The sequence below is a fragment of the Saccostrea cucullata genome, unplaced genomic scaffold, assembly GCF_032062105.1.
Source record: "Saccostrea cucullata isolate Sc308-1 unplaced genomic scaffold, CSIRO_AGI_Scuc_v1 ctg3033, whole genome shotgun sequence".
Lineage (NCBI taxonomy): Eukaryota > Metazoa > Mollusca > Bivalvia > Ostreida > Ostreidae > Saccostrea > Saccostrea cuccullata.
This window is the reverse complement of record NW_026934665.1, coordinates 20,517-36,582: the sequence shown is the minus strand read 5'-3', so window position 1 is coordinate 36,582 and position 16,066 is coordinate 20,517. Positions and strand designations below refer to the sequence as shown.

Here is a 16,066-nt window from a genome sequence, read left to right as displayed (position 1 = left end):
ATGCTGATATACTTCAACAGCTAAACCAATATTAATTAATAAGTTAAAAACAATATTAATAAACAATAAATACTCAACCATTTACTTTCAAAAGTTCGTAATCTCCTTGGTAATGGCGTCTGACATGTTTACATTCACACCGACACATGCTTTAAAACACGCAATCTGATTGGTCGAAAAAGCTGTAAGCAAATCTATGGTTGGTCGAGAGGGAAAACCCGAATAAACCTCCGAGAACTTCATTTGAGTTGAACTCACTCTGAGGTACACACCAGTAAATGGCGTCTAGACCAATCAGAGAGCACCAAAATTCCTTATCATTTAATAAAGTGTGTTGTTGTCTATTTCTTCATTATCTGACTATAAATACCAACCTAGTATGTTGCTATTTCTCCATTATCTGACTATAAATACCTACCTTGTATGTTGATGTCTATTTCTCTTTTATCTGACTATAAATACCAACCTAGTATGTTGCTGTCTATTTCTCCATTATCTGACTATAAATACCTACCTAGTATGCTGCTGTCTACTTCTCCATTATCTGACTATAAAAACCTACCTAATATGTTGCTCTCTATTTCTCCATTATCTGAATATACATACCTCCCTAGTGTGTTGTTGTCTATTTCTCCTTTATCTGAGTATAAATACCTACGTAGTATGTTGCTGTCTATTTCTCCTTTATCTGACTATAAATACCAACCTAGTATGCTGTTGTCTATTTCTCCATTATCTGACTATAAATACCTACCTAGTATGCTGCTGTCTATTTCTCCTTTATCTGAGTATAAATACCTACCTAGTATGCTGCTGTCTATTTCTCCTTTATCTGACTATAAAAACCTACCTAGTATGTTGCTGTCTATTTCTCCTTTATCTGAATATACATACCTCCCTAGTGTGTTGTTGTCTATTTCTCCTTTATCTGAGTATAAATACCTACGTAGTATGTTGCTGTCTATTTCTCCTTTATCTGACTATAAATACCTACCTAGTATGTTGCTGTCTATTTCTCCATTATCTGACTATAAATACCTACCTAGTATGCTGCTGTCTATTTCTCCTTTATCTGAGTATAAATACCTACCTAGTATGTTGTTGTCTATTTCTCTATTATCTGACTATAAAAACCTACCTAGTATGTTGCTGTCTATTTCTCCATTATCTGACTATAAATACCTACCTAGTATGCTGCTGTCTATTTCTCCTTTATCTGAGTATAAATACCTACCTAGTATGCTGCTGTCTATTTCTCCTTTATCTGACTATAAAAACCTACCTAGTATGTTGCTGTCTATTTCTCCATTATCTGAATATACATACCTCCCTAGTGTGTTGTTGTCTATTTCTCCTTTATCTGAGTATAAATACCTACCTAGTATGTTGTTGTCTATTTCTCTATTATCTGACTATAAAAACCTACCTAGTATGTTGCTGTCTATTTCTCCATTATCTGACTATAAATACCTACCTAGTATGCTGCTGTCTATTTCTCCTTTATCTGAGTATAAATACCTACCTAGTATGCTGCTGTCTATTTCTCCTTTATCTGACTATAAAAACCTACCTAGTATGTTGCTGTCTATTTCTCCATTATCTGAATATACATACCTCCCTAGTGTGTTGCTGTCTATTTCTCCTTTATCTGACTATAAATACCTACCTAGTATGTTGCTGTCTATTTCTCCATTATCTGACTATAAATACCTACCTAGTATGCTGCTGTCCATTTCTCCTTTATCTGAGTATAAATACCTACGTAGTATGTTGCTGTCTATTTCTCCTTTATCTGACTATAAATACCTACCTAGTATGTTGCTGTCTATTTCTCCATTATCTGATTATAAATACCTACCTAGTATGTTGTTGTCTATTTCTCCATTATTTGACTATAAATATCTATCTAATATGTAGAGGTCTACTTCTCCATTATCTGACTATAAATACCAACGTAGTATGTTGCTGTCTATTTCTCCATTATCTGATTATAAATACCTACCTAGTATATTGCTGTCTATTTCTCCTTTATCTGACTATAAATACCTACCTAGTATGTTGATGTCTATCTCTCCATTATCTGACCATAAATACCTACCTAGTATGTTGATGTCTATCTCTCCATTATCTGACCATAAATACCTACCTAGTATGTTGCTGTCTATTTCTCCATTATCTGACTATAAATACCTACCTAGTATGTTGCTGTCTATTTCTCCATTATCTGACTACTAATACCTACCTAGTATGTTGCTGTCTATATCTCCATTATCTGACTACTAATACCTACCAAGTATGTTTCTGTACCTATATATATTTTTAGGATTTTTCGGTATTATGCTAAAACTTGTTGCGGCACAGTCCTGCAAGTTTGTTGTCCACTTAATAGCTGCAAACTACTGCAAGTGTAAATGTAGCTGGATATACCCAAAGATGGTTTTATTATGAAAATCATTATGGATAAGTGTTGTAACCTATCACGGTAGCTCAGTCGGTAGAGCGCTCGCTCTGTGATCGGAAGGTCGTGAGTTTGTATCTCGACCGCGACTGACCCAGTCGATAAAATGGGTAGCAACTGTTCCTTCGCCGTGCGCTCGGCACTTTGAAGTGAAAGTTGCGGGTCCTTCGGATGAGACCTTAAAAACCGAGTCCCCGTGTCAGCGGCAGGCGTTGGCACGATAAAGATCCCTCACTGCTCATGGCTATGAGTGCCGAGTAAGGGTCAAAATCGGTGACGTCTCCATATGAGTGAATTCTCGAGAGGGACGTTAAACAATATACAATCAATCAAGTGTTGTGAAGGCTTATTTTTAAAGATATTAAGGTTTTTTTTAGTGAGTCTCACTTGGCAGCACACAAAAGCAAACCCTTTAATCCCCACTATACGAGGGTTGTCCGGTAAAATCGTGGACAAAGCGTTTTTTTTTTTTTAAATAATGGACGCACTAACCTGAAATTTTCAGTGAATGTTTATTTATCATATTTTAGTGCATCATAATTTTAGATGCAATATACACACACAAAAAAATTATTATGCGTACAAAGTAAGGTCCTACGGCGCACGGTCAAGAATCGAAGGTTTTATTAGAGAATACATGAAAATAAAAAAATTAAATAGATAAGATTAGGGCAGAAATTTTCCTTGTTGATTCAAAAATGTGTTTTGTCCTCTGTTTAAAAAAGTCAAGGCATTTGGTCAATTTATGGCAGTTTCCATAGCATTTGAAAAAGGAAAGTGGTGAACACAACACACGAAAATTGGTGACGTTTAATGACGTTACGGCGCACCGGAGAGGAGTTGGCTTTTATTTAGATGGGGTTATAACACCGTGAAACACTTTTAATGAATACAGAAGAAAAAAAAAATTAATAAAGAAATGAAATGGGTTTTCTTACTAAAATCTTTCTTGATCGAGTTTCGAGGAAGTACAAAACATACAGGCAGACTGCTATTTTAATAGCAAAAGATGCTGTCACTGCTGACCGTCAATATAAGAATGTCTATAACGAGGGCTGTTCAATAAATAAAGTTCTGAACTGTATGACATACAAAACAGGTACCATATGACATTAAACTTGACTTTCTCTCATTATTAAATCTTTAATAAATTTATAACAGTTTATGTGACCACTTTTCATCACATAGTTTCATCGTGAGAAGCTGAGAAACAAGGACTATTCTAGACACTGCATTATAAATAAAGGGTTAAGAATCAGTAAACTAGAGTGAAAATAAAGGCTTCATTAAAGCTGCTGTAAAACTTTTTATTAATCCCAAAGATATATTCTTTGAAATATGTTACATTTACTGCAACCAATGCCAGTTTTCTAGACAAATGAGCAGGTGGATTTCAATGATAAAAAATTATACAATGGGCATCAAAAATGGGTACCGTCCTTGCCAACAAAAATTACAACAACTTATGTACTGTTTGCCAAATTTCAAAAAACAATATTTGATGATGTATGATTGACTTTAAGAAACATAGCAAATTTGAAAGACATCATATCGGGAGTAGTTTACACTGTTTTAAGAAACGCTTGACGGTAAAAAGCGTGGAACTCAAATGTCACCCTATATTTTGAAAAATGAGTCAAAACGACAACGTGTACGAATGTCTCTACAATTATTTTAAAATATCTGTAATTGTAGTTATCCACGTTTGTTTGATATTCAAACAGATAATGGAACATGAATCTATTGCTTAAAACCCTCAAATCAAAATTTACCATAAGATGTACTTGATAAAAACAGCGAAGATTTGACAAGAGCAAAGATATGCAAAAGCAAAAAGACAAATTTATATGCAATTTTCTTAAATATTAGTGGTATTGTTGTATAAATTTGTATCTGGGGAGACAGTTTAATTTCTGAAGGAGTCTACAAAGCAATGTTTTGCAAAAAAATCAAAAGGTTTATTAGAGGAAGGACCCAAAATCAGGAATCAACTACATTAAAATTCTTCATGACAGCGTCCAAACCCGCAACTCTGAAGAGTTAAGGGGTTTTCGGGATAAACAGAAAGTAAATGTTTTTTTTACATTAACAATATACGCCATATCTTTGACCTTTTGACTTCTCTCTATTTCCAAACTTGAAAAAACTGCTTTCAGAAGACGAAACAAGTCCCCGAAATCATTGGATCTGCCATTTTCCAGTATACTTAGAGTCATACCCAAAAATGAGTTCTAAAAACAATCAGAAATTAGATAAAAAATGTTACGGAAATGTGTTTTAATTAAAAGGGATTTATAAGGAAAATAATGAAGACTAAATCATTGAAAAGCGTTTTTTGCTTCTTTCCAAGCAACGAGGACATTATTTGTTGAACTGTCCTCGTAGTTGAATGATGGTGGGAATGTTGTCCGTATTTTACTAATAAATCCTCAGAAGATCGCGCGTTTGTGCCATATTGGTTCCTCAATTGTTTATGGGGACTAAAATATATGCATCAATGAAATTCCGCAATTAAAGTGGGGCTTATCAAACATTATTTTTAGCGCAAAGATGAAACGTGACGCTGTTTTAGGCACTTTGACGTTATCATCCGTGCGCCGTAAGGCGATATAATACATAAAATAAAATTTCATAATTCGTTTATTTATGCATATGTCTATTTGAAATATGCAATGTTTATTCAGCAAATATGCACTAAGTAGTAGGGAAAATTTCAGAACGCAGTGGTGATTATTATTCACGCGAGACAACTTGTCCACGATTTTACCAGACAACCCTCGTATATAGACCATGCAGGATAACAAGTAGATAACAATTGTAAACAAGTCGTGTCGCGTGACATAACAACACCCCTTTTATTGGCAGCCATTACGGACGTAGAAAATGTAGAAGTCAGGTATTGTTTATGTATAATTTTACATTTTGGTCTTTTGATTTATATTTTTTCCTACTGTAGGATAATAAAAGAAAAATAATAGAACATGACCAAGGATTTTTATGGTCATTAACGAGGTTAGGGGGTGGCAGCCATTTTTAGACTATTTCAATCTCCTTTAAAAGCAGAGCTCCATATAAAGATATACAAAATGATCAAATTTTAAAACTAAAATATATGAATTTTTTCTTTGTCAAATGATAGTTGACAGCTAAAGATACCGTATGTAAAAAAATAATTGAAATCTGGTGGTTAATTTGGGATTAATTTGTTGACCCTCCAGCCTCCTTAAATGAAGAATAATTCATTCTGCATCAGGTTTAAAGTACTCCGATCCTCAGGTTATGAAAATCAAGCATTGACTAATTGAAAATACTCACAAAAATGTTTCTGAGTTTTCAAAGTAACGTGTTTTTACCCTTCCCATTTTTTTTTAAACTTCATCTTTTAATTCAATCAAATTATATAGAGAAAATTAGTAAATCTCAAATATATTTTCAGGAATTGCGAATAAAAACAGTCATGCTATGCATTTTCCAATTAAATTTGATCAAATAACACATTGGTATCCAGGCTTTTGAAGAAATTCCACATTTTTTATACATAAAGTACATAAAATACTTTAATTTCTTTAAACTACTTCGATCATTTTACAATACAAAGTGTATAAAGATTAACCTGTCATCGCAAAGCTCCATAAATAACTTCTAATTTCATATCATGTTAAGAAACATTGGCATCTATGGTTAGATTAAAATGAACATCAATTTTCTGATATATGTCTTTTTAAAATGCTATTACGGGATAAAAATTTCGACTTTTAATTAGACCTTTCTGAAAATTTCAAAGAACCTTGAAGCTAATTGAGAGGTAAATTATGAAAATTGTTGCACGAAAATAATTATTTTTTAAGCTTCATACTGAGACTTTTTGAATTAAATAATAAATTAAAGAGTTGTCCTTCCTGGCTGAGGAACGAAGTCCCTTTATGTAGTTTCTTCGAGTGGCAAACTCAGCTCCATGCCATCTATCCGCAATTTTCATAATTGTTAATCATTATATCATAATTATGCAAATAGATTTCCTGTAAAATTCTCCATCAGACTGAACATAACCAAGATGTAATGCATTTGCAATACATGTATGTGACGAAAACCCCACCATATATTTCACTGTTTGAAAAAAATATATATATTAGGAATGTCAACAAGTACCCGGTTAACCTAGTGCAAGATCGAATGACCGAGTATCGAATACTAAAATCGCTACTCGGCTACTCAGATGTATATTTTTTCAAATTTCAAAGTACAAAGTGCATATGTACTGTCCATGTTTATACAGTACATGTAATTAGCGTCACACACACCTGTTAATATTTGATGTACCCGTTATCACCTATGGCTGTGTACTCGTGTATATTTGTTTGTTTTGTTTGTTTGTTGTTCTTTTTTTTTAGAAATAAGTTTAGAACAAGAAATTATTTTCATTAGGCTCGATGTTTGTGGCAGGCAATAAAACATGCATGAAAAAAAATGATTGGATTAATTAGGGCTTGACTGACCTCAATAAAATTAAACACATTTTTACCGAGTTACCGGATACTAGATCGGAAAATCGTCAAAATAATCGATTATCAAAAATTGACCGATTTGACATCCCTATTATAGATATCATACTGTGCGTATATATTGATATTGATTTTATGCTCAAATTTGATGTCCATATTAGTAATATCTGTAAAAAAGCTGCCTAACAATTAAATGTGTTAAAACGCATTGGCTCAGTATAAACTCGGGCAAACAAAATTACAATATTTTATAGTTTTATTTTGTCAAATTTTAATTTCTGTCCTCTTGTATGGCACTTCTGCTCCAAGAAAAATACCAGGAAAATTAAAATAATTCAAGAAAGAGCTTTACGTTTTATTTATGGAGATTTGGAGAGTAGCTATGAGTCATTACTACTTAAGGCAAAATTACCATCATTAGAGATTAGAAGAATGCGTAGCATGGCTCTGGAATGTTTTAAGATTTTACATGACCTTTCTCCTAGATGTCTGTCAGACTTATTGAGTTTTAAGAAAGTGACATACAATTTTAGATATTCAAACATTTTAGAAATACCAAAAGTGAGAACTACATCATATGGCAAAATGTCTTTTAGATATGCAGCACCAGTTTTATGGAACTCCTTACCTGAACATTTTAAATGTCAAACCAAATTTTTACAGTTTAAATTTCTGATTGCCTCTTGGAGCGGTAAGGACTGTGAGTGTACAGCCTGCTCCACTAGGTAAGTTGTGTCCTTTTTGTTTGTTTGTCTGTGCATGTGTGTCAGTTTTTCTTTTCTTTTTTTTCTGTTATGTTCTTTTTATGTTTGTCGATTTTGTAATGTGACTTATATATGTATACCTGTTGCTTTCTCTATGCATCTGTGCTGTATTGTTTATGTGTCTGTACATGTGTGTTTTTATATGTATCTTTAACTGATAATGTCCTTTAACTTAGACTGTGTGCTGTATTGTTGCAAGTAATTCTATGTTTATATAGTGCTGCAAATTTTCATTGTTTTACTGTTATGTATATGTTAAACATGTCAGTCAAAAGCTCATTAGAGCTTGTGTTACTTTTTAACTACCAAACTGACTTTAAATAAAGCTTATCTATCTATCAATATCAATAAAATAAGAATAGTACTCTGTAATCAAGCAAAAGATTTGCCAGCCACATATCCTTCAGAAAGGGAACAAAGAAGATGTAATGATTTCTCAAATATATTACCAACTTAGCTCTATCCTAACGCCTTTAAGTTATAAACTATATATTTTAGAGTTACATGTTTAACAATGGACCCCCGCACCAGTGCCCAAGATGTGATGCAGTGTGACCTGTGTGAGACCGCTGTGGTACAGATGCATTGTGATACATGTCTTGTCAACCTATGTACAGCTTGTGTAGGGAAACATATGATATCTGATGAATCCAAGGACCATAAAGTCGTCAAATTTAAGTCAAAGAAATCCACACCCCTCTTCCCTGTGTGTAAATTTCATTACAAAGAACAATGTACAATGTACTGTAATCATTGTGACACTCCTGCTTGTACAAAATGCATTGCATCTGATAAACATCTAGGTCATAAGATTTCAGAGATCTTACAAGTTGTGGATGAAAAAAGGGAAAAAATAATCAAAGAACAAACAGAAGTAAATGAAACAATTTTTCCAACCTACCAGGACATTGCCTCTGATGTACAAAACAGAATGAGTCAATTAGAAAGGGAATATGGAGATCTCTCAACAGCCATAACAAAACATGGAGAGGACTGGCACAGAGAAATTGACAAACTTGTCAAGAAACTTAAAGCTGAAGTTGATGAGATAAAAAACACTCAGTTACAAACTCTACAGAAACATCTTAATGAAATAAACAAGAAAATGTCTGACATCAAGGATGAAACTAGTTCAGTTGAAATGGCTATAAACACAAATGACTTGTCAAAACTGTTTAGTGTCACTTCTAATGTACATATGTACAGAAACCTTCCACAAAAAATAGTACCAACTTTATCAAAATTCATTCCAGAAAAAATCCAAATCGAAAAACTCCGAAAATTGTTTGGAACATTATCACAAAATTCTTTCACTTCAGAAATACATAACTACAGCATGAAAACTACACAGAAATCACCAGAAGCTGGTTCCTCTCCTCCAGTCAAACAGCTCCTTGATGAACCAGAGATTGTCAACACCATAAAAACTAATTATAGACGACTTATCCTTGTGGCCTGTCTGAGTGAGGGGGAAATCTGGACAAAGGCAAATGACGGTACTATGAAACTTTACAACATCAATCAGGGATCACTACTTAAGTCAATCAAAACCGAGTCAGGAAACATACCATATGACATAGCAGTAACAAAAAATGGAGATCTAGTTTATACTGATTATTGGGATAGAACTGTGAACATTATAAAGAATGAGAAGATAGAGGAGGTGATCAGACTACAGAACTGGAAACCTCGCGGTGTCTGTAGTACCTCTTCTGGTGACCTCCTGGTTATCATGGATAGTAATGATAGCAAACAAACAAAAGTTGTCCGTTACTCTGGATCAACAGAGAAACAAACCATTCAGTTTGATAATAAAGGTAAACCTCTCTATTTTGCTGGTTTCTGTAACAGATACATTACTGAGAACAGGAACCTGGATATTTGTGTGTCTGATGATGGAGCTAAAGCAGTAGTTGTGGTCAATCAGGCCGGGAAATTAAGATTCAAATACGCTGGACATATGCCTTCTCCAAAGAATGAATCATTTGATCCACGGGGAATCACCACAGACAGTCAGAGTCACATCCTTACAGCTGATAATAACAATCACTGTGTCCACATCATAGAGCAAGATGGACAGTTTCTCCGTTACATAGACTGTGGACTAAGTTATCCATGGGGACTGTGTACAGATAGAAATGACAATCTGTTTGTATCTCAAAGATTTGAAAGATATGTGAAGAAAATTAACTACATGTACATGTGTTGATTTTACGACTGTGTGTTGAGCAAATAAAAATAAACATGATACAGTACAATACATTATAATAATTTGAAGCCACTTTGCAGTATATCAATGCATTTTTAGGTCATCTGAATCACTTTGTGAGTCACTCACTCTGCTATCTGTCTTAGCCATCGCCATGTGTTGTGCGTCATACATTGATATTTTAAAATATTAAACTTTTTCTATGAACTACTCAACCAATTTCATACAAATTTGGCATATACCATCTATGGGTGAAGGGGAACAAAAATTGTGAAATTCATGGCCCTTGCCCCATTGGCGCTTGTGGGGTTTAGTTAAAACCAAAAATCTTCTTCTATTCTCCTGAACATCAAGCAGCCAAACTGTTGGCATGATTGTAATAAGCAGTCCTCCACCAAAATTGTGAAATTCATGGTCCCTGGGTCAGAGGTCTGTTGTTTGGGTGGGACTCTAATGATTATATAGTGAAAATGCATGAGTTGATTAAAAATTTTCTTTTCTGCTCCTGGGTATTATGCTGACGATCTAAGTATTTAGTTATGATAAACAAGGATTCCTCTTTCATATTTGTGTAATATTTACATCCGCTGAATATTTTCTCCTTTATTTCTTAAGAAAACCCATTGCGTTAATTAATAACTGCATGAACTACATTAGGCATATCGCCTGCATGTACAGATTTCTTGATCAGTGGCTGTTTGCATCATTAATACAATAATTAAACTTTTTAATTATTTAAATGATTATTTTAACAGATATAAATATAAACAATAAAATGTCTTCCTTTGTTTGTTATTACTAGAATTAACGATCGCAGCTATTGCAGAAAAATTACATAACCCGCGTAAAACCCGCATTTTTTCTGCAACAGCTGATTCCGTTAATTCCAGTAATAACAAACAAAGAAAACATTTTAATGTTTAGTTTCAAGGTCCCTTGGCCAGGGTTACCAAGTGGAGGAGGGCAATAATGATTATACATACTGTAAATGAATTAATGCTTTGAAATTTGTTCCTTGGTATTCATCTAACATTTATGATGATCAAGGTTGCCTATTTCCAAAATTGTGAAATGTGTGGCCCCAGGGTCAGAGGTTCCTGTAGGGTGAGGCACTACTGATAAATAGAAATGCATTTTTCTTTGTTCCCCTACTCTGCCTCTGTGTATTAAGTATTCAAACTTAAAGCATTCTACATGTATACTTAAAATGAGCAATGGTGCCTCTTTCAAAATTGTGAATATTATGACCTCTGTTTTAAAACACGAGACAAATTCATTTGTTAAAAAGTTATTATATAATACTCGGGTGACCTATAAGGATTGTGAGCCTCTTGTAATTAGTTGTATTTAAAAACTAATTTTACAGTTAATAGCAAAAGTTTTGTTTACAATATCATCAAAGAACATTTGTTGTTATGCTATATATAATTCTGGGTAAGTACATTAATACGAATAACCATTTATTTGAATTTCTTTTGTACTTATCTAGAAACAATAATTAACATGCTTAAACAGGAAATCAGCATAAAATAACAGGAGCAAAATCTTTAGGATATTCTAGTATAAACAAGAGGCCCATGGGCCTTATAGGTCACCTGAGTATTGTGTAACAACTTTCAAACAATTAAATTTGGTTCGTGTTTTAAACCGGTGGCCATGAAATTCACAATTTAAAATTTTGAAAGAGGCACCGTTGCTTATCATAATTACTAACTTAGCATGCTTTACTATTTACTTAATACCTAGAGGTAGATCAGAGTAATAAAGAGAAAATGCACTTCAACTTTATACCCAGTTGTGCACCTCACCCACTGACCAATGGGCCACATATTTCAAAATTTTGCAAATATAATCATAAAATGGTTGATTAATAGCAAAGAGCAGATGTCAAAGCATTAATTTATTTTCAGACTATGTAACCCCCCCCCCCCCTTTTGACCCTGGAGGCATAAAAAACCACTTTGCTAGATGCACCTTTCTTCATCATAAATATATATTTACTTGGATCATTGGCATAAAACCCAGAAGCAAAGGAAAATATTTTCAAAGAATTAATGTATTTTACTATATAATCAATACAGCCAGGCCGTTTTCCGTGACTGATACCAAGAAACTGCGTTTTTGCTCGATTGTATGTCATAACATAACACATTTGGTGACAATTAAAGGCCTATTTCATTTGAAAAGAATGTTTTCCGTTAATTAACGAGAAATACGCTAGGAAATTATTGTATCAATTTCGTGTTTCTGCTATCAATTCTCTGATCTAAAACAAAATGTGTATTTTACTCGGGAATATACATGTATATATGATTAGATCCTACATTAAAACTTTGATTAAATGCAGTTTACAACCAATTCTAGTTTAAACAAAAGTTGCTTTAATAAAGATTCTGACACGATCAATCGAGAAAAATATTGTTTTACAAAAAGTACTACACCTATTATGTAATACAAAATTGAAAAAAAAATTATTTTACATTTATCAATCCGGACCGGAAGACAAGCCCCTTGCTCAGGACAAACAACATACATGCATAAAAGAACACAGTACTCTGTAATGCCTTCGAATTTGAGATTCCAAAGACGCCTTTCTCCCAAAGCACTTCCTCGTGTTTTCGAGAAAAAAATATGTAAATTTAATGATATTTAAATCATATTCTCACATTTCCTGTAATTGGAATAGCAATTTATCGAATACAAATTACAAATAATGGAATAGAAATAACAAGTAATCAAATAGGAATCACGTTGTATAGAATAAGATTTTTTTTTAGAATAAGAATAATCTCATTCATAAGGTTATGGTCCGGAAGCGATCAAATTTCAAGCCGAGACAGGCTACTGACAAATAAGTTAATTGTTACAGGGATTTCAACAATTTATTTAAAGTCAGTACTTACATGCTATGGTCGCTATAATATTGCTCTTTTTTTTTTTTTTTACAAATATAACCTATCATTGGAATCATTTTGGTCGGAGTGTTTCATTCTAATTTTGGGGCAATTAATTTTGTTATTTTTATACTGAATTTGACTAGATGGGATGTTCCACCCACCTGGTCAATATATATAGGGCTCACTTTCTATACAGCAGATTTTTAAGATTTTTGTTTTATGCCCTATTCGTTGTTTTGTAGTTATTTATGGATGCCATGGATTTTGGAAAGTATTTTCAAAAATAAAGTTGTCATGCTTGAAGATAACTGAAATCGTGAACTGATCAAATTGTACATATATACACGGGGTGATACTGTATGTTTATTTCTATTATTCTTGAAAGGGGAAAAAATTGAAACCGAAATATAAATAAAGTGATATTGCATGATAAATCCCGTAAAACAACTTCCCACCTAAAAAAAATGTTCAAACTTTGAGGAGGGGTCAATATTCAACAGGGTCAATTTTCAACATGTTGACGTCAACAGGTGTAAGAAAAAAATTATCAAGCTGTTGAAAAATGACCCCGGGTATAAATTCAACGACTTTTTGTCTCAATATTCAACGTTGAAAAATGACCCCGGTTCAATATTCAACGTTGAAAAATGACCCCCGGGTCAATTTTCAACTCGGGTCAATATTCAACGTTACACCCTAACACCAGAACCCTGACCTTGGGGTCATAAAATTCACAAATCTTGAAAAGGCACTCTTGCTCATCATACCTATGTGCTTAGTTAGTCTATTTATACCCAGGAGCAGAGAAGAAGATTTTCCAAAAACATAATGCATTTTCACTATACAATCAATAGAGCCCCGCCCTAACACCAGAACCCCTGACCCTGGGGCCATACAATTCACAAACTTGAAGAGGCAACTTTGCTTATCATAACTATGTGCTTAGATAGTTTATTTAATACCAAGGAGCAGAAAAGAAGATTTTCAAAGAAATAATGCATTTTCACTATATAATCTATAGAGCCCCGCCCTAGCTAGCACTAGAACCCCTGACCCTGGGGCCATGACTTTCACAATTTTTGTAGAGGACTCAATGCTCATTAGATTCATGCCAACAGTTTGCCTGCTTGATGTCCAGGAGTAAAGAAGAAGATTTTTAAATATTTCATTAATTTTAGTGGTTTTGGTCCATCCCCTCAGGCCCCAGGGGGGCGGGGTCATGAAATTCACAATTTTTGTTTCCCTTTACCCATAGATGCTGTATACCAAATTTGGTTGAAATTGGTTCAGTGGTTTCAGAGAAGAAGCTGAAAATGTTCAAATGTTAACACACAACACATGACGCACGACGGACGAAAACGGATAGCAATAGGTCACCTGTTATGAACTCTTTTGATGTTGAATATGGTTTGTTATTCATATTGATATTTCGGTTCAGTCTACAAGATATTTACAATTCAGTGTAATTGTTAACAATAAATGCTTTCCTTGGTTGTTAGCATAAGAATTAACGTTGCACCTGATGCAGAAAAAATACATAACTTGCATGAGAAGGTCATGTTTTTTTTTGGCAATAGAAATAGAAAGTATGGGTATTAACAATGCAGCTATTGCATAGAATAGCATCAAAAATGTCTTATTGTCCATTTAACCAACAAATCAAATTTGAACTTAATTGATCAACCATAAAAGAAGGTAATTAGAAATCAAAGGCCTGAAGGGCCTGCGAGTTGACTCGCTCGAGTTAATTGAGCTTTTTGATACATCTGGACACAATATCTTATACTCAGTTAAGCACACTAGCTGCAGTGGTCAGTGTTGTTAAGTAATTAGTTTAAAGATTCCCACAGCAAATCTGGATTCTAAAAATAGATTTTTCAAGTACACTAGCTGCAGTTAATGAGAGAAGCTGATGTTTGTGTTAGGGAGTATTCTAGGTCAAAATAAACTTTAGATGGGAAGATTAGATCTGCCTAACATGCTTGAACATATATTTATACGCAGTAATTTTACATTGTACAGATATTTCATCAAAAATTTCTTTAAAAGCATGAAGACATATAATGTAACAGTATGAACTTTTGTGCAGTTTTTACCTCCTAAGTATATAAAATGGCTCAAACAAAAGCATGTTTTGCAAGAACTATCATATTTGGCGTATGGATCACCTTGATGGATGCATGATAAATTTTACAGCTATGAAACGGCTGTGTTAACAGGGAGTAGCTCGCTACGCGAGCCAACTAAAAAAAAACAGAAAAATCGAGGACGGAAGATTGACAGACGGACAAACAGACAGACGGACAGAAAGACAAAGTCACGGTGCAGTACCTAAACGGCTGCTAGCAGAAATAAATATGTTGAAAACAAGTTGTAAAACGGTGAAATCATGACCCCAAATCAAGATATAGTCTCTGAAAAGTCCGGGTGCACGGAACAAGTAAGGTATTTCTATAGATGTTGTCATGTGTAATTTGCAGAATAGCCCTCTAATAATTTAGAATTAGTAAAAATTTCCGAAGCCTATACCAAATCTTAAGTCAATTAATACCCAGTTTCATGCTTTTTTTTAAATCATCCATTATCAGATTGTGGGAATTTTGGTATTTGAAGATGCGTCAATCTATAATAATTCTTAGAAATTTTTTTTTAAAAATTGAAAAGTGTATTTAAAAAGAAATTTGTGGATAAAACACGATTTTTTAAAGTTACGGTTGTAATGTTCATATCTTAAAATAGTCATTCAGATTTAATGTTTTCCCACGTTTAGGAATTTGCTATACCAGCAGAATGTTATATGTTAAATACAAATTCAGTAATTGATTTGACAGTTTCAGCCACGCCGATTTGTGTAATCATTTAGTTATGTAGTTTAGAATTAAAGCGTTAAACCGAGCAGACGTGTTTTCTGTTATAAGTGTCTAGAACACGGACAGTACATTGGCGACGAGGATAACAATAATGGCAAAGGCATTGCAGTTACCTGCACTTAATCCATTCGATGTTAATGGTGACCAGACAAGTGTTTCCCAAAGGTGGAATAAGTGGTAGAAAACTTTTGATTTCTACATAACGGCGACAGGGATTACGGATAAAGCGCAAAAACGGGCTTTATTTCTACACTCCGCGGGAAGTGAGGTTCAAGAAATATTTGATACCCTTGGGGAGTCAGGAGATGACTTGGACGGTGCCAGAAAGAAATTAGATGAGTACTTCCAACCAAAACGTAACATAGC

At 33.8% G+C, this 16,066-nt stretch overlaps 2 protein-coding genes across 2 annotated transcripts in view; one reads left to right on the top strand and one right to left on the bottom strand.

Annotated features, from left to right (window-relative positions):
* Window positions 1-16,066, bottom strand: part of LOC134241148 (nuclear pore complex protein Nup133-like) — a gene marked incomplete at its 5' end in the record, with an annotated part of 38,695 nt that overhangs the window by 4,220 nt on the left and 18,409 nt on the right. The gene's annotated exons all lie outside the window — the stretch shown is intronic.
* Window positions 5,320-9,933, top strand: LOC134241147 (tripartite motif-containing protein 55-like). Its single transcript, XM_062723230.1, has 2 exons — window positions 5,320-5,354; window positions 8,223-9,933. Exon 2 carries the CDS (start codon window positions 8,239-8,241, stop codon window positions 9,931-9,933), a length of 1,695 nt encoding a protein of 564 aa, XP_062579214.1. The 5' UTR covers window positions 5,320-5,354; window positions 8,223-8,238.